At 41.5% G+C, this 18,284-nt stretch overlaps 1 protein-coding gene across 1 annotated transcript; it reads left to right on the forward strand.

The window, feature by feature from the left end:
• Positions 1-1,344: 1,344 nt before the first annotated feature.
• Positions 1,345-17,890, forward strand: CRKL (CRK like proto-oncogene, adaptor protein). Its single transcript, XM_058851582.1, has 3 exons — positions 1,345-2,149; positions 5,106-5,568; positions 14,131-17,890. Exons 1-3 carry the CDS (start codon positions 1,836-1,838, stop codon positions 14,263-14,265), a joined length of 912 nt encoding a protein of 303 aa, XP_058707565.1. The 5' UTR covers positions 1,345-1,835; the 3' UTR covers positions 14,266-17,890.
• Positions 17,891-18,284: the final 394 nt, after the last annotated feature.

Below are 18,284 nucleotides of genomic sequence, written 5' to 3' on the forward strand. Positions count from 1 at the left end.
ACACTGGAGAAATCTTCCATTTTAGGTGATTTGAACTCTGCTAAATGTCTGCAGAGACACAGCCCATATGTTCCAATCCAGACACCTCAGTTGGCACTGATTGCCAGCGCAGGATGAGGAACAAAGAGGAAAAAAATGACTGTGTGATGACTGAGCTTTTGGAAAAGGCAGAGCGTGAAAGAAAGACAGCAAAACTGGAATAACACTGCATAACAGTCCAGAGTTAAGCGCTTCAAGACAGACATCTTAAATCTATTTCTCCATTTGAACTGGGTTTGTTTTGTTTTCTTTCAAGCACTGCTTCATTTCACTTTGCCAGCCCTGAAGCAAAATGAAAACCAAAAGCACAAATTAAACAATGTCACAAGACTGAGCTAAAATCACACCATTTAGAGGTTTCTAGCACGTCCAGGGAGCCAGTGCAGTTATTTTGTCGCGCCCTTGCCCGCTGCACTGGGACAGGCCGAGTGCCGCTGCCGGCCCCCCCGGGACGTGAGTCACAGCTCGGTGCCTGTCTGGGCTCACGGCACAAACCTCCCTCTCAAATTCAAACAGCTCATCCGCACCATGTGCCAAGCGCTGCCCCCGAGCCCTGCTGAGTCTTTTCCGGGGTTTCCTTCCTCTTCAGCGGCTGCGACACCACCTTCCCTCCCGCCCGGGCCAGACGGGGCTCTGACCCCGTTATCTGGGAACAAGGCTACGAGGAGGCAGGAAACGGCCCCTTAGAGCACGTAGGAACTTATCTAGAGATCAGAGATGATTATCACAGCGGGCCGTTTTGTTCCTTAAAAGAAAATTAGTTAACTAGTAAAAAGCAGCAAAACCTCAAAGGAGGTGCTGTCTGTCTGCAAACCGCCCGAGGTCAGGGTGCTGGCTCCCCTCAGATCCAGGAGCACCGAGAGCGGCCCGAGGCAGTCCCGGGACACCGCGGGGCAAAGCCTGGGGCTGGGCGGCACCGAGGAGGGAGGGAGAGAAGATGGAGGGTCCCCCTCAGATACCTTAAGGTCAAAGGCTGGGGAGTTTCTGGACGGTGACCCGCGTCAAAGCGGGGTTGCAGCAGCGAGGGAGCCCTGCCGTGTGAGGGGATGCGGCAGGCGCGGGGTCACCCCCGCCTCACTCACCGCACCGACCGGGGGTGCGCCGGGGACGGCCTGAGTGACTCTGGCGGAGAAATGGGGAAGGGGCGGCTCTCCCGCTGCCCTGGACGCCAGGACGGGACACCGGGGCACGAACCCCCCGCCTGCCTCCGCCCGGCCCCTCAGGCGGGCGCGGCCCCGCGCCGGCGCCATGGCGCGTGCGCGGGGCGGTGTCTCGGAGCGTTCGCGCGGCCCGGCGCCGCCGCCATTTTGGAGCTCGGCTCGGGAGGGGAGGAACCCGCGGGAGGACGCGGCGCCCGGCGCTTCTGCCTCCCCCGTCCCGCCCCGAGCCGGCTCCGCTCGCCGCTTTCTCGGGCCGCCTGTCTGTGTCAGACGCCGCTGCTCTTCGTCACCCGCCTGGCCGGGCCCGCCGCAGGCCTGAGAGAGGCGGGAAGGATGCCCTGCACACCCCGCCGCTGAGGGAGACTCGGGGGCCCTGCGCGCCGCGTCTGGCCAGCCCCACCCCAGCCGCTCCTCGGCTCTTCGCCTCCAGCGGCACGGAGCTTCCTTCTCCCTTATTCCCCTTTCCCTGGGTTTCCTTTCTCCTGGACTAGGCACGAGCCGCTTCCCCCTCGCCCCCAGCCCGCTCCGCCTCCCAGGCCTCTCTGCCCAGGCCTCCTCCCGGTCTCTTCCTCTGCCTGGGCCTTCGGGCTCCTCACCTTCCTTCCTCCCTTTCCTTCCCCTTTCCCGCCCGGAGCCATGTCCTCCGCCGCTCGTTTCGATTCGTCGGACCGCTCCAGCTGGTACGTGGGGCCGGTGTCCCGGGCGGAGGCTCAGACGCGGCTGCAGGGGCAGCGGCACGGCATGTTCCTGGTGCGGGACTCGTCCACCTGCCCGGGGGACTACGTCCTCTCGGTGTCCGAGAACTCCCGCGTTTCCCACTACATCATCAACTCCCTGCCCAACCGCCGCTTTAAGATCGGTGACCAGGAGTTCGAGCACCTGCCCGCCCTGCTGGAGTTCTACAAGATCCACTACCTGGACACCACCACCCTCATCGAGCCCGCGCCCAGGTGAGTGCCCCCCGCCCCCGCCACACCCACCGCCACCTTTGCTCCGAGTGGAGCGAGGAGGTGAGACCTGTAAAGGTGCCATAGTCCAGCCGAGTAACTCTGGGAGCCTGGTACTGCATGTAGATGCTATGAATAAATACTAAGGAAACATTCGCTTCTAACACTGGGCCTTCATGACGCTCTGGATCTCGCTGACAATGAAAAGTGTTGCTCTTTCAGTCAAAACATCCACGGTCCCTGTGCTGACCTTGTGTGTAGAGGTACCATGGACCTCTACCACGGGCTATAATTGCCTTGAAAGAGGGTGTGGTCGCACGTCACGGTTTTTGTGTTACCCTTCTAGTATTGTCTCTCCGTTCCAAGGATGGATGAGAAGCTGGCTCACCAGTCTTCTCTGTGATTCAAGTACAGCCCCTGAGCTTAGTTTGCTGTCTACCCCTGCACCCACACTGATTACAATAGAACTGGCTTTTCTGTGATTAGACCGCTTTGCCCTGTTAAGTCAGCATTAATACATTCTAGGGCAGCATTTCCCAAACTTCTAGAGTGGCATTTCTGCGCCAAAAAATGTAAACCGCTTATTTCTCACGGTTTGCTTATGGCACTGTTTATCTGCATATAGCATACACTTCACTGAGAAATGCTGTTCTAGGAGGATGGGAAAATGTGACTTGGCTATGAGCTCCTTCTTTGTCCTGGTCCCAGCATGGGACGTACCTGCAACATGCATCACTAAACTGCTTATGAAGAACCCAGAACGTATTCCTTACTTCTAATTAATAAAGCCTTTATCAGTGCCTTTTGTCAAAGCTTTTGGGATTCCTGGATAGAATGAAATGAAATTAAATAAGAGAAAAGTAGTGACATATTAAATAAATAAGTCTAAATTGGTTCACTTCTGAATTCTGCATTTTAATGTATTGTGTTTTGCAGATTAGCAAGTTCTTAGGAGGGAAGAATAACTTTGAGGTTTATAATCACAGCTGAACCTGGGCATGGACCAGTACTTAATGACAGTCAGTCACTTGTCAGAGATTGACAATAGCTTGTTAAACTGAAAAACTTAAGTGTTCAAAAGTCATTCTGAAAAGCTGTCAAGTGATGGGCAGGATGTGACAGAAAGCACAACCTTCAGGAACTCTTGAAGCTGCTGGCAGCCTTTTGGGTAGTGATTGTGGCTAGAGAGATGAGTAGATAAAATAATTTTCACCATTGCAGGAATGCTTAAATGGAGCTGCCCAGTGTTATGTGCATGCTTAAACTTGTGGAGAGTTGGGAAGAAAAAGTCTTATGCTGAAGCAATCTTTATGCTTATCTCTGTTCTCCAACCTGGATACTCTTGAACCTTTCTGGATGCAAAAACTTGTTCTTAATCATTTATGTCCATGGCTAACTTGGCTTTCTCAAAACACTTGAGAACTTACAGAACTACAAATGGGATCGACTAGGTGTTTTTACTTAGCATGATTTTTGTTAAAACTCTTAGAAAAATCAATGATGTAGTTGGTGGTTTTAAATTCTGTGCAAAGGAGACTTCCTGCTTCAAGAGATGAGAGGTAGCATTTCCAGATTATTTTTTTTTTTTATTATTTTTAGTTAATGGAGTAGATTTAGAATAGGGGTGGCCAGGTATGTGCTTCAGATCTGTTATGCTAATTATTTCTCTGGCATTTTCTTGGGCACATTGCTCTCAGATGCTTGTGCTTCTGAGAGCTGTTCATTCTTTAATTTCATAAAGTACAGTCTGAAAGGTGGTTTCTGTGTAGAGCTCTACAGTACTTCTAGATCTTGGAGATGACATCTTAAACTTTTAAAACAGTTGTAAATGGACCATTTTAAACTTTGTTTTGCATTTCTAGCAGGGAGCTCTGACCATCCTTGCTGATGTTCCTGAGCTCTTGCTTATGCAGAGCAATTGCTCCCTGAAGGGTTCTCTCTGTCCCCCTGCTTTGGCTGCAGCAGGGTCTCTGAAAGGTGGAATATCTTTCTCTTCAGGGCTTCTGGCATGTCTTGCAAAAATCACAGGGATTTGACTTACATCCTATTTTGCAAGTAGCAAAAGAGAATTGAAGTAGGCTAATGACATGCATTCTTGCTATCATAGCTTAGATAATAAGTATCTGCTGTGGCCTATATCCATTAAGGTTTTTTTGACAGCTGCTTTGAATAAAATGTATAACATTTATGATGAAAATAGTGAAAGCATTCTCATTTGATGGACAATCTTATATATTATCACAGACAACAAAGTGACTGTATTTGACAAATGACTGACATAGTAATAAACAATTATGTAAATAAAGATAATATGGCTAATAGGCAAAGGAACAGTTCTAGAAGGGTAGTTTTTTTTTTTTTCCCCTTAGTTCCTTCTTATCAGTGGATGCAAGTATTTCATACTGTCTTTATAAAGATGTCATACCATCTTACTTCTGTTCCCTTTTTCCCCTACGGTGCTTCAAGTCTAGCATTTACTTACTGGATTCTTTAAAAGTGGATGCTGAAGTTAAAATTATTTGGATGACTTTGAAGATGGCAGAGGACTCTTGGAGAGATACACAGCTACATTTTTATGTGCTGTCCTTCCACCTGAATCACCCAAATAGTCTTAATTTGGTTTTCTGTATCATTACTCTCATAACTTGAGCTATAGAATTTGACTCTAAGATTTTCACAACAATTCAGAACAGGTGGATGAAGATGTTACATTATTTTTCCCAGTTTTCTGCATCCCATGATAGATTATTTTGAGTTTCTGGAGAAGCTGCTTTGGGTATTTAAGTAATTGAGAGTGTGAGTTACTCATGAAATGCCTTACAGTGCTACCAAGCCAATAATTTTGTTACAAATCCAAGTAAGTAACTCTTCTCTAATTGATGTTCCTACTGCAAACCTGCTACTTGCCTTTGTTACTGGAAATACAAACCAATAGCTATTACTTTTACCAAATCTTCAGGTATCCAAGTCCTCCAATGGGATCTGGATCTGCCCCTGCTATGTCCACTGCAGAAGAAAATGTGGAATATGTTCGGACTCTCTATGACTTTCCTGGCAACGATGCCGAGGATCTTCCATTTAAAAAGGGCGAGATACTGGTAATTGTAGAGAAGCCAGAAGAACAGTGGTGGAGTGCCAGAAACAAGGATGGTCGGATTGGGATGATTCCTGTTCCTTATGTAGAAAAGCTAGTCAGATCTTCTGTTGGGAAGCATGGAAACAGGAATTCCAACAGTTATGGTATTCCAGAACCTGCCCATGCTTATGCTCAGCCTCAAACCGCAACTCCCCTGCCCTCAGTATCCAGCACACCTGGAGCAGTGATCAATCCTCTGCCATCCACACAGAATGGACCAGTCTATGCCAAAGCTGTCCAAAAGAGAGTACCCTGTGCTTATGACAAGACTGCGCTGGCATTAGAGGTAAGTTTTTCCTCCAGTCCCAGAGTTTTCAATTGCCTTGTAAAAGAAGAAACTAAAAATTGTTATGGTGAAGTTGGTGTGGATGACTTCATATGGAGTCTGCTTATTTGTGTTGAGGGACTGAGAAGTTAGGTTACCTTCTGAAGAAACATCCACAAGAATTGCTTCATCTATACCACTTCCTTTGAGAAAAGTGACCTAGTAAGTAACTTTAGGACCTGTATTTTCCCTCCCTTCTTGCTTGTTCAACTGCAAATGTTACAAGAGTAGCAGAGTGTACACATGCTGAAGAAGTGCTGAGGATGGCTTTGCTTCTCCACCTAATCTTGGGGAAGGAAAGAGGTATTTCATTAATCATTGTGGAGTTCCAGGCTAAGAATTGACAGTGGCATCATCCAGAGAAAGGTAGAGATTGCTGGCTGATACATTTAGTGTTTCTGATCATCAGCTGTGAGATGCACTTGAAGATCTTGTGCTGAGAGCTGAAATGTGGGCAGAATATATCAGAAATACTCTAGTCCCTTTTACTTTGGTTTTCAGAAGTGGAATTTGAGAAACCTTAACACCTCAACTGGGGGTGAGGAGTGTAATCTCTCAAGTGCTGCAAGTTCCTGTGCTTGCTATTGCAGTTTTAATTTTATTAGAGAAATCTTGTAAAACTTTTGATTATTATTCTGTAAGTAGTAAAGAATTAATATCATACTTCTAGTTTAACAGGAATAAATGATTGACTGGAAGATGTTTTTTAAAGCTATGTCCAGAAGACTTAACTTCATTACTTTTGCATTTACATGATACTGAAGGCTAATTAACCTGTAATTCAAAAATGTCTCACCTGGAAGAAGTGAAATTTGAGCGTGCTGCAATACTTCCAGGAACAAATGCAAGCAAACAAGCATAAGAAGCAACAACATTTTAGCAAATGAAATAATAATGTTTTTTTAAATACTTTTGAACTTTTCCTGGTTTTGCTCAGTTACTTTGCAAGTTAAAGCTGTTACCTATGGCTGATACTTCTGGTGAAATTTGGAAGGTTATATTTGTGACTTCCCATTATTCAGAGTGTTCACCCTAATTGTTTTACTCCTGTATTTGTAAGGCTTCTACAGGTGGTTACTCTTATGGGGTTAAAAGTTAAATATGAATCACTGGAATTTCTTTGTCTTGTAAGATCTAGTAGCTTGTTATTTGTGAACAGTATGTGAAAATTATCATAGAACAAAGTGTAAATTCACTGCCAACTGCACTGTACAGAAGATTCCTGCCAAAACTACTCAAGCTTCTGAAAGCAAGGCAAGGCAAGTGATTGATTTTGTTATGTTATCAATGTGTCATGGAATTACTTCAGGAAACTTGCATTGCTGCAGGGTAGCAGAACCACTTGGAAGGTTGGTCCTTACATACAGACTTTCCTGACTTGCCCTTTAAGTGACCTAGTTAACCCCATCAGTTTAGCTACTCTGGGATACCAGTAGGTTTAATTCTCTGGCCAACAAATAGGTTTGACTTGGTTTGAACCTTCAAATTACTAAAGTTTTGTTTGAGAGATTCATCCTCTAATCACTTACTGCCTCATGTTTTTGTGTATCTCAACACTGGCTTATTTTATCTTCCCATGCAATCTGTTTGCTTTGCAAGTGTACCTCATCCACACTGTGGCTTCTCAAGAGGCTTCAGAAGCAGAATTCTGGCAACTGTTCTACATTTCATTTCAAATCAGCAATTGCAGCTTCTCCATATCTATCCATGCATAAGGAACTTAAGCAACTTCATTATAGCAGTATTTTTTTTGTCACACAGGCTAATCTTAAAGAAAAAAATCATTCAGTTTCTTTTCATGATTTTCCTTTAGTTTGCCAAACACCTGCAGGACCCTGATAAAGTATTTAATCCCAGCTCTACACATTACTAAATAAACTGAACCATTTGAAATTTCTTTTTTAAGACCACTGAAAATAGGGTTAGACAAAACACAGTTTATGGGACTGTTTTGGGGAAGAAAGTTAATGATGTTCTTTCATAAAAATATTATTTGACAGTTCTCCACCTCAGTACAGTTGTATCCTAAGTGACAGTTCAGCTTGTACAGGTAGAACACCTTGTGAGTGTAATTACATGGTTGCTGATTGTGCCATCTCATTTAAACTGATAAAGCAATATGAAAGCAAAATATCTGTTTGCTGGCTGTAGCCTTGTGTGGTCAGGACACAGACAGTGCTTAAAAGGAAGAGAATAGCATCTGGAGTAAATAAAGCCATGGCACAGTAATCTGCTCAACTTCCTTTCAAGTGGAGCAATGTCATTCTTCTTGCTTCAGCTTGAAAATGGGACAAGCTCCCTGCCTGCAAGTCCAGTGTTTCTGCTGTACACTGCTGTTTACAGAACCTGACAGAATTTTTCTTTAAGAAAAGGTAAAAGGTTATAGCCTGTTACAGAGAAGTTTGTTTTGTAAGCAAGTTTTTTGTTGTTGTTGGTTTTTTTTTAAATTTCTTCCATGAAAAATATAAGTGACCAAGTGACTATTCTACAGAAAATCTGAAACAAGGTCTGATAGTTTGGATAAAGATGAAGGGTTCAACTGATGAATTTACAAGTGTGACAATTTAAGAGCAGCTACAATTTTATTTCTGTAGGATGCTAGTCAATAGGGTGTTTATTTTTGCTGGGCAAAATTTATTTAGCATTGTATAGAATCACAGAATGGTTTGGGTTGGAAGGGACCTTAGAGCTCATTTCATTCCATCCCCTGCCATGGGCAGGGACACCTTCCACTATCTCAGGTTGCTCCAAGCCCCATCCAACCTGTCCTTGGACACTTCCAGGGATGGGGAATTCACAGTCTCTCTGGGTAACAGGATTGGTGTTATTAAAGTTACTGATGTGTAAGTGTTGACTCAATCCTATTGTGTTATATACTCCACTGTTGATCTCTAAAATAAAAAAACCAAATTTTAATTGTTTATAGGTTAAAATGGTAGTTGTAAGTATGGACACTATCTCAAAGCTTACCAGCTGGTGGTACATGTAACTCTGTGCATCTCCCTGCACAAGGGAACAGTTAGTAAAGCCTACAATAAATTATATGTATTTCTAAGATTTACATATGCTCTTGTCTGTTGAGTTACTTTGGCAGATCAGATGTAATGTTTTTAATGAACATTCTCCAGGTTGAAGTCTGTTGCTTCTCTCTACAACTAACTTCATTACTAATATGTGTAGAATTTTATGGATACTGCATTAAAGCAACCCAAACCACTAAGCAAGCAAGCAAGCTACAAAATATAAATAAAAACCACCAAACCAAACCCCTAACCGAAAAGCCAGGTCTGTTTCTGTACTTGTGCACTTGTAGCCAAGAAGCTATTTCCTTCCTTTCTGGTGCTGTGGAGGAAGGGGTACAAAGGACAGGGTTACAGTGCCCTGTGCTTACTGGCACCAAAACTCTGCACCACAGGGTTATGCCTTGCTGTTCTTCACTCCTGCTGAATGCTGTGGGAAAACTGGGAGGGCAAGCCCACGTTCTGAGGATTTACACCCTAGGAAGGTGATGGCTTTGGTAAGAGCAGAGATTCTGTGGCACTGTTACTGTGATACAGAGCAGCAAGGTCTACCTGAAAGTTTCCCAGCCTTTAAAAACTTGTAGTAATTCTTTAGCCAGTCTGTTAGCAATAGTGTGCTAATGAAGCCTTGTTTCAAACTGGCAAGCTCTAACCAGCACATGAACAACAAATTCTATATTCACTTATAAAATGGAATTAAATAGGGTAAAGAACCAGACAATGGAGACCAGCAGCAGCCACCAGATTTAGACCTGTTGTGTTTAAAAAATGATTCTCCACTACATCACCAATGCTCTAATCAGTATCACAGTTAATTTTGAAGGCAGCAGTGGTTCTAGAGTTCATCTCCAGACTTAACTTGACAGTGTTACAGAATCAAAGATTTATATTTTCTTTTTAAACAAGAGTTGTACTATATTTTTTAAGAAGTTTTTATACTAGTGTTGGCTTTTTATAGACTCATGCCAGCATTATAGTGTTAAGTAGTTTATCTTTTTGTGATGTAGCAATTTATAGATGTGTATGTTTGCTATTACAGAGTTAACCTGTCACTGCAATGTTTTGGTGAAATAAATTTCTGTCCATCGTAATTATATAACTGACTTACAGTATTTCTCTTGAGCTTGTTACAATTAGGTTACAGTTAACTTTTTCCCTCTTCAAAGGAAAGTTGAGACAAGTAGGCCAAAATGTGCTAGCAGTAGAACTTTCTTAATTAGGAAATTAGGCTACTTCTTTCAGTAGACAACAAGCATTGTGTTTTTCTTAAGGCAAGGAAACTTAGCCTGGCAGTGTTAAACATTAAAATGCATTTAACTCACAAAGTCTGGATTTCAAGCAAAGTATTGATCCTGTATTTGTGTAGTGTGAATTGTTGATCAGGGAGCTTTAGTTACTGTAACTGTTGAACTGAAAATGAACTCTCCAGATTTTGTACGGTCACAACAGTGGCTTCATCTGAAGGAGACAGGCTACCACCATGTAATTGAAAAGCAGCCCTTTTTTGATGCTGCAACATACTCTGACAGTTTTCCTGGCTCTTGGTGAAATGTAAAGTTCCTTTGTTTTAATCTGTGCCTAGGTGAGGCCAGATTAATGGCATCTAGCACTTCCACATTTCTGTGTTGCCCTTGAACCTCCTTTCATGCCTCAAGAATGGATGAAGCTTTTCCTCTGAACTGTTTGATTCTCTGGTTTGGGCACCAACTGTGTTCTGGCCCAGAACATCAGTAATGAAGGATAATTAAACTGTGCTTTTAGCCTGGTGCTTTCTTGGAACTTCCAGTACATCCAGCACCAGCTCCTTCAGTGTCCTTTTGTCCTGTCAGCAGAGTGGTTGAACCCTGCCTCTCTTGTGTAGCTCCTCACTTTGGGGACAGTGGGGTATCAGGTATTTTCACATGCAGTGTTGGATCTTGTCTGTTCTCCTCCAGACAGGCAGCTGGCCTGAACAACTGGTTTGGTTTTGGTATTAGTGTTACCAAAGGAGGTGAGCTGTGACACTAATTAGGATAATGACTGCGATTCAACACCCTGTAGCTTCCAGAGAGCAGTGTTTTCTATAACACTGACCCAGTGGGCTAAAATGATGATTTAGAATTTTAATGCATTTTTATCTCCTTAAACTTATATTACAGAACTTTATCAGCCATAGAACTATTAACATACAATTGCTGGAATATCTGTAAAACTCATTGAATTGGTTGACTAAAATGGCTTGCAGGAAACATTTGCAGAGTATGAATCAGCTTCAAATGGAAGACAGGTATAGAAGAGTCTAGAGTGAATGAAGTAACCTTTCTGACTGGCATGTTCCACAGCTTGTATTTCCCCAGGGCTTTGAATTCATGCTCTAACAAGGACATAACGAAAGATGTGATCTAAAATACATTTTGATTTTTATCATTTGGGTGTAACTAAATAGCTGCATTTCAGAAGTATTACTCATTTCAGCAGTGATACTTCATTCCAGCAGTGCTGCTTCACAACAATTGACTTATCTGAGATGCTGAGTCTAAGGAAGTGTTCTCCTCATCTAAACATAAGGGCTATTAGCTGTCCACAGTCATACAGGAAGTTTGTGGAAAAGATGAGAATAGAACCAGGTCTCCTGACTCTGTCCTGTGCCTAATCATAAGACAATTCTTTTGACTGGCTTAAAATCTTCTCTGAAAAAAAACAGTGTGTTAAATAATTTTAGTGGGGGATTGCACCTCAGCTGACCATGTTATGGATGCTTTAAAAGGCATTTATGCTTTTTCTTGGGGGAAAAATACATTGAGAGATGAGTTGACCAGATTTTTCTAGACATTTTTGAAATAAAGGTCTTTAAGATAATATCCATGAGTTAGTATAGCATGAAATCAAGGTTCCTGTGCCAAAAATCTTATTTCAACATGCTGTTTAATTTAGTCTTCTCAGGGAAACTACATTTTTAAAATAATACAGCACAAGAGAATATTAAGCAGATTTCATTTTTTTTAAAAAAAGCCCTCCCAAAAATAGTAGAAAATGATTGCAAATTAATTTACTATTCCAGTGATTCTCAGCATATAGGAGTATGTTTTGAGTAGCTTTTGTCTCTCTGTAGTGGCTGATGCTGGTGTGCAGCAGCTTTGCCCACCTAGCAGCATAAAGGACATTTTACATCATTAATCTACAGGGCAGTTTGTTGCAGTGCAATAGGAGACATATTTTAAATATTATTTTCACTCAGCTGAAGCAGCATTTCCAAACCTATTCACATTGTGAAGTCTTTCAGAACCAAGTTGAAGAATATCTGTTCTAGAGCTTCAGAATGAATAATGGATTGATCTCTATGAACAGAATTGCATTATCAGACTCAGTAAATGCAGGTCCATCTTTTTGATTCAAAAGATTATTTTTAAGATTAAAGGGTTTGAGAGTGGGTTTGGTTTACAGTGTAGTGAAAATACAACTCATTAAACCGTTGTGATGTTGGCTGCATCTTTCTCAGGTTGGGTCTAGAATTTGGAACTTAGATCTGTCTTCAAGGGTTATTTAAATGTAGCAATGTAACACTGAGTATTTATAGATGTTATCAGCCTTTTCCTAAAGAGACATTTGCTAGGTTCCTGTTTAGGTCATCTTGTTACTATTTAAAGCTTTCTCAAGTGAGAAGTCTGACAAATTGTGCTTTTTAGCAAATATACAATTAGAACATGCTGCAGCAGGCCCTGGAGAGATGAGGAGCAGTCAGATGAATTCTGTGTGTACATGCAGAGTTTAACTGCTTAATTCTGGCTTGATATTTGAGTTTAGGAACAGCAGATATAAAAATGTCCATTTAAGAAAGTGATAGGGCCTCAGATATATCCTCAGAACTTAAAGGACCTCCAAGGGTTTTCTCCTCTCTCCAAAGCACAAGATTACAATTGTTCCAAGTGAGAGTGTCAGATGTGGGGGGCAGACAGGACACAGACAACCAAAGTAGTGGAGAAAAGGTAGGGAAGGCAGAGCAACACCTAAAGCTGAAATCTTTGAGAACAGTTTCAAAGTTCAACAAATTTTATTTTACAAGACAACACTGAGTGACTGACTGCCAATGAGTTTATTATAGTATCTTCAGCCTCACTTAAGGGTTCTTGCTTCTGTGTGATCTTCACAAATATCTGTTACAATAGTGGTAACTGGTTAATGGGCTTCAAATCAGCTGAGTGACATCCACATCATTTTGTAAACTCAGGGCTTTCTTTAACATAAAATATACAGATCTCACCTCAAAAGTTTAAGGATGTTGGCCAAGGGCCTATTTCTACTCTTTAGAAAATATAGACAAATTGCTTTACATTTTGTATCAATGTCTATTTTCTCCTTAAATAATATTAAAGCTTGTTTCCTTTGAATTTCACAGCAGTGGTTTGATAACTGAAACTCAATTACAAAGAGCTTGGACCTAGTTTGGGAAAGAAACTTAGAAACTGTTGGGCATTGGTCATAGGCTGGTTCTGCTTTTTGTGAAATTAGTTTTTAGCTGCTAATGTCACTTTTCTAATATTTACTGTAGTTACCACATAGAGTCAAATAAGTAAACAGGAAGGGAGGGGGAAAGTTAGAGAGCTGCTGTAACAGACCACGTGTTCAGGTCTCCAGAAGCAGCTCAGTGAGAATGAGTATTTAGCTTGTCTTAAATGCTTCTTGTCAATTTGGATATTTCCCTTTGTAAATTGTCCTAGTCCAGATTAAATACAGGTGTTGAACTGTAAGAGTATAATTTATCATCATTTGGGCTGTTGTTTCTAGCTTGATCATAGTTTAAACTTCTCTCATTTTTCGCTGCCAGATAGGAAGAGAATAGTTATGGTAGGAAAGGCCTGGCATGTCATCATTCCTGCTTCAAATGCTTTGACAGGAAGTAGACATGAAAACCACCAATAAAGCTAGAATCTACATCTACTACTAAAAAAAATAAAAAATAAAAAAATTGAGATTGCTTTTCCTCATTTAGGAAGTGTACCATTATTTTAGAAATTACAGAAGGTTCTTAGACTATGATCATCAAAATTAGAGCTTCAAGTTATGGTTTCTTTGCTTTAGGAATCTCTCTTTGAAAAACTACATTTCTTCTAAGTCAGCTGCTGCTAAAACCAGTCCCAGTATGGTGCTCTTTTGAAAGCATGTCGTGACTCATCACTGATGGTAGCTTTACTGATGTGAATTTGGATCTAAGCTAAAGATACTGTTGCATGAAGCTGTAAGCTCTCCTATAAAAAGAGGTGTAGTTCTGTAATCTTTATAAATATATGCATACTTAAGAGTGTCAGAAAGAGTGCAGATGACATTATTATGTTTAGCAACAAAGTGTTGGTATTGCAGTTCAGTAAAAGTAACTTTTCCACTGAACCTTCTGCCAAGAAGAGAGCAAACAGGAATCTTTTCCCTATGATGGGCTTGTTTGTGCTGTTCTTCATTTCATTTGTGTTTGTATCAGAGGTGAGAATCCCATGTGTGACAAGGGGTTTTTTTGTTTCTAATTCCGCAGGTTGGAGATATTGTGAAGGTTACGAGGATGAATATAAACGGTCAGTGGGAAGGAGAAGTCAACGGTCGAAAAGGGCTCTTCCCTTTCACGCATGTCAAAATATTTGACCCTCAAAACCCAGATGAGAACGAATGACTCCCTCTGCCCAATTTACACTGCTGCTTCATTTTCCTGGCTATCATTAGCATTGTTTGAGGTGGGATGATGACTTAATGGCACATTGCTAGCATTGCCCATTTTCCAGCTTGCTGCAGTTTGACAGTTCTTTTAATATACATTTGGAATACATACAACTGAAGTCACTGCCTGACCTTCAGACCATAGTTGTGTCATCCAGAATTTAGTTTCACTTCTAAAACTTTATTGGGCCTTAAGCTGGAGAAGACTGAACCAGAATATAGCAGAGAGGTATTGGAAAAATAACTTTTCCTGTTGAGACTTCTGTGGACTTTTTCTGGTTTGCTCAGTAGGAAGAGCCCTAATCTTAGATCAAACGTGCAACTTGTGCATTACTGTCCAACAAAAAGCAACAACAAAAATGCAATTTTAGGACTGAAGAAAATTTAGTTTTGAAATTACCTGTCTTAAGGTAGTACATATAAAATGATGGTTTCTTTAAAGGACAATAATTGGAGCTTATGTATTCTAAGCAGTTGTATTAGACACTGCTCTTTTCTGTTAACTCCTAAGCTTGTTGTTGACCTTCCTGAAACAGTGTGTGTTAAATGCAAATAACCATTGATTGAGCTGCATTGAAGCTGAGGCATTTATTTATAAGGAAACCTAGGAGGGGTTGATACTTGTAACTTGGTTTTGACATATTTAATGCATTTCTGTTGATTTTTGCAAGCACTAACTGTAGAAAGTGAGCTTTAAGGGGAAACACTTTGGCCTGGTCTACATACAGCTCTTCTGCAGTGTTGAAAGTGTAGTTTTACTAGTACAGAAGTGCTTGTCATCAAGCTGTTATTTGGCAGACAGATCAGATTGCCATGAGGAGAGGTAGGAATGGGACAGAAGAACTTGGTAAACACCGATAAAATCCTCTTATTTAAAAATTTAAAGACCTTTTATATCTATTTCTCTGCAGGCTCCCTGCTCTCTCCAAAGTTTCCTAGCTATGCCAGCCCCAGCTCATCAAAAGCTCCTTTTCAAACACAGTACCTTTTTACCAGGGTGTCTGTGTTGCTGTGCTTCTCTTCCAGAGCTGCTTTCATCTTCTTTTTCCCCTTCCTTCTTTTTCCTCTCTCGTATCCCAAGCCCTCTGCATGCTGACATCTTTTTTTCTTTTACCCTTCCTAAGGCATTGGCTCTGGTTTATATACGACCCAGGTCCCTCCCCCTCCCAGCATTCTCTAGAAAATGGTTAATTAGAGTCAGCTGCCTGATTTCCCCCCTGTGATAACGCTGGGGCTGGAGGAGGCCACAGGGGTGTCTGTTATTAGTGTAGCTCCTTGTCTCTTTGTGTTCCTGAGCTCTCCTGCTGGGACAGTTGTGCAGCAGGAGCTCCTGGCTGCAGCTGCTGCGTGCGGGTGCTCAGCCTGAGCCTGGGTGCAGGATCTGAAAGCGCAGGCACAGTGGAATCCTGGGCCACCTTCTTCAAATGGGTGTTGTAGGTGAACTGGAATGCTCTTTGCAAAATGATGGAACACTGAATTAACAGAATACATGTCTGCAAAGATACAGCTACAAAACCTCCCTTTTCAGACAGCCTGGTTAAGGCAGATGTCCAGTGTGGAAGCTGGCAGGAAAACAGCAGCTCCCATTTTTCAACTTTGGAAGGCTGTTGGTTGTAGCAAAACGAGAAACTTCAAACACCTGCAGAATGTCATCAGATCTTACAAATGTCTAGTGATATAAACATTGTCTTAAGTTCCAGCATGTTTTCTTGTTGATTTGTGTTGCTTGATCCTAATAAAAGCACGTTGTTGGTAGTTCCTGTGGGAGTGCCATGAGATCCTTAGCACTGAAGAACTGCAGAAATGGCATTCACAAGCAGACATTCAGAATGCCAAGTTTTAAAGAAGTCTCTCTGTTCATCTATTAACTGTTCTCTGTAGTATTGATCAAGTGGCTGACAGTCTGGAAGTTCTTGTAGAGCATTTTACTACCAAATTAACTGTGAAGTAGAGTAGCATTGACTGAAGTGTTTGGTGCTGTAATTCTTGACAATAGGCATTGACATTTTGTCTTGCAAAGAAAAGCTATGCAGTTCTCTTAACTAAAGAAGGTCATGCTTTTCCTGTGCCCCAACAATACCTGCACGTTTACTACACAGATTGTACTACTGAAAGTCATCTTCTGAATACAAACTGCACTAAACTCAGTCTGCTGCAGAGAAATCTTATTTCAGGCCTGACCTAGTTACAGGCAGCTCTTCAGAAGACTGATTGTAGAATTCTTCCTTTGCGTGATAAATAAATACTGTGAGATTTGAGAGCTTGAACATAACTTTTAACCTGATTTTTTTTCACTGAAATAAACATCTTGACTCATCCCCTCATTGAATAAGGTGTACGCTTTGAACACAAATACCGTTTTAGGTTTAATTATGTTCCAATACTGCAGAAAAGCAAAGTATTTTACCTTCAAAACTATGCAAAAATTGTGTGTATTGGTATCTGATGCAAAGACAAGAATTCTTGAATTTCTGTGAACCTGGTTTTAGGCCATGAATGAACAGTGTTTCTCCGAGTAGCAGCGGTGTGGTTCCGGTATGTAAAATGTGGTTTCAATGTAGCATACTGACCAGCCTAAGCTGATTGTAACCTTGCTTCAAAATGTGTCTTGGCTATTTTACTATGAGACAAGTATTTTCATATAAAGACTGCATTGGATCAGTGTGTGTTTCTCTTTGAAGGACTCTGGGTTCTCAGTCGCTTGTCGCTCGCTTACACATGTGCTATCGTTTTATGAAACCTCTTAAATCTGAGTGATAATCTATCAGTGTAAATGTTCTTGGGCGTGTAAGGTAACCTTGATATGAAGCATGAGAGCCTACAAGTGATGGCTTCAATCTATGCACCATTAAAGTTGTCCTTGCTTTGGAACTAGGAGCTGGTGTAATGACCTGGTGCCACAGTAGTCAACTATCACGAAAGGCTTGGCTTCCTCCTGCTGTGTACATGTGTATATAGACATTGAAGCCTCTGACCAGTCTGAAAGTTTAAATGAAAACTGTTTTAATCAGTGTCCATCACTGGATAAGCGCTTATTTAATTCATGATTGTTTACAAATTGGGAAAGAATAAACAGAAAGGGAATATCCTGTTTGGGTTGAGGCTCTGAAGAGCCTGAGCATTATTTTTGTAAAGGGAAAAACAGCATTCTTTGTGCCATTTCATGTGCCTGTAAAGTAATTTTTTATATTGTATTAACATCCTGGGAATGAGTGGGCTGCCTTTGTTTTCTAGTCCAGTTTTCAAGCATTTTCCTCAATACCTGCATTTGAAAGTGAGACCTGCCTAAAAGACTGCCTTTTGGGACCAGTGAAAGCGTTCCTGTATAGTTGTCATTTTCTGTTTATTTGTGTTAAAATGTATTTTGGGACAAGGATACAATTATTGCAGTGGGAAAGGTGGCCTTGTATTTGAGACAGTCTTCACTGTGTAAACTTTTAAACACAATATGTAATTTAAAGACCATGATCTTCAGGCAATAATATTAAGTGTAAGCTTTTAAAATTTATTTTGGGGATCATAGCTTGTTTTATTTTTTGTGCTATAAGATTAACAGTATTAAATGAATTATATTCTTAGAATATACGGAGTGTCTTTTCTTAAGATTAGTGCCTTTTTAATTTCTTACTCCACTTAATTCATAGAACTGGTCCCAACATCAAGCCACTGTGTTTTTTTCCCCAATGCCCTGTTTGTACAGTCTAAATAAAACTTGCCTCAACTTACAGTATTATTTGTCGTCTTTAGTCTGAAAACCTTGAGGATAACAGCAGAATGTTTAAGCCCTTACTCTGTCCTTACAATGCCCTGTGGGTGAACAGTGTGCCAACTGAAGTTTTCCAGAATCAAAGGAAGAATTAAGCAGCAGAAAATGCTGTTGCCAGGTCGAATGATACTCTCCTGTTCCATCCTCGTGCCTCTTCTCAGACAATGCTGCTGGGCTCTGGAGGTTCACATGAAAAAGATGCATCTCTG

This window comes from Poecile atricapillus, chromosome 16 (genome assembly GCF_030490865.1).
Source record: "Poecile atricapillus isolate bPoeAtr1 chromosome 16, bPoeAtr1.hap1, whole genome shotgun sequence".
NCBI lineage: Eukaryota > Metazoa > Chordata > Aves > Passeriformes > Paridae > Poecile > Poecile atricapillus.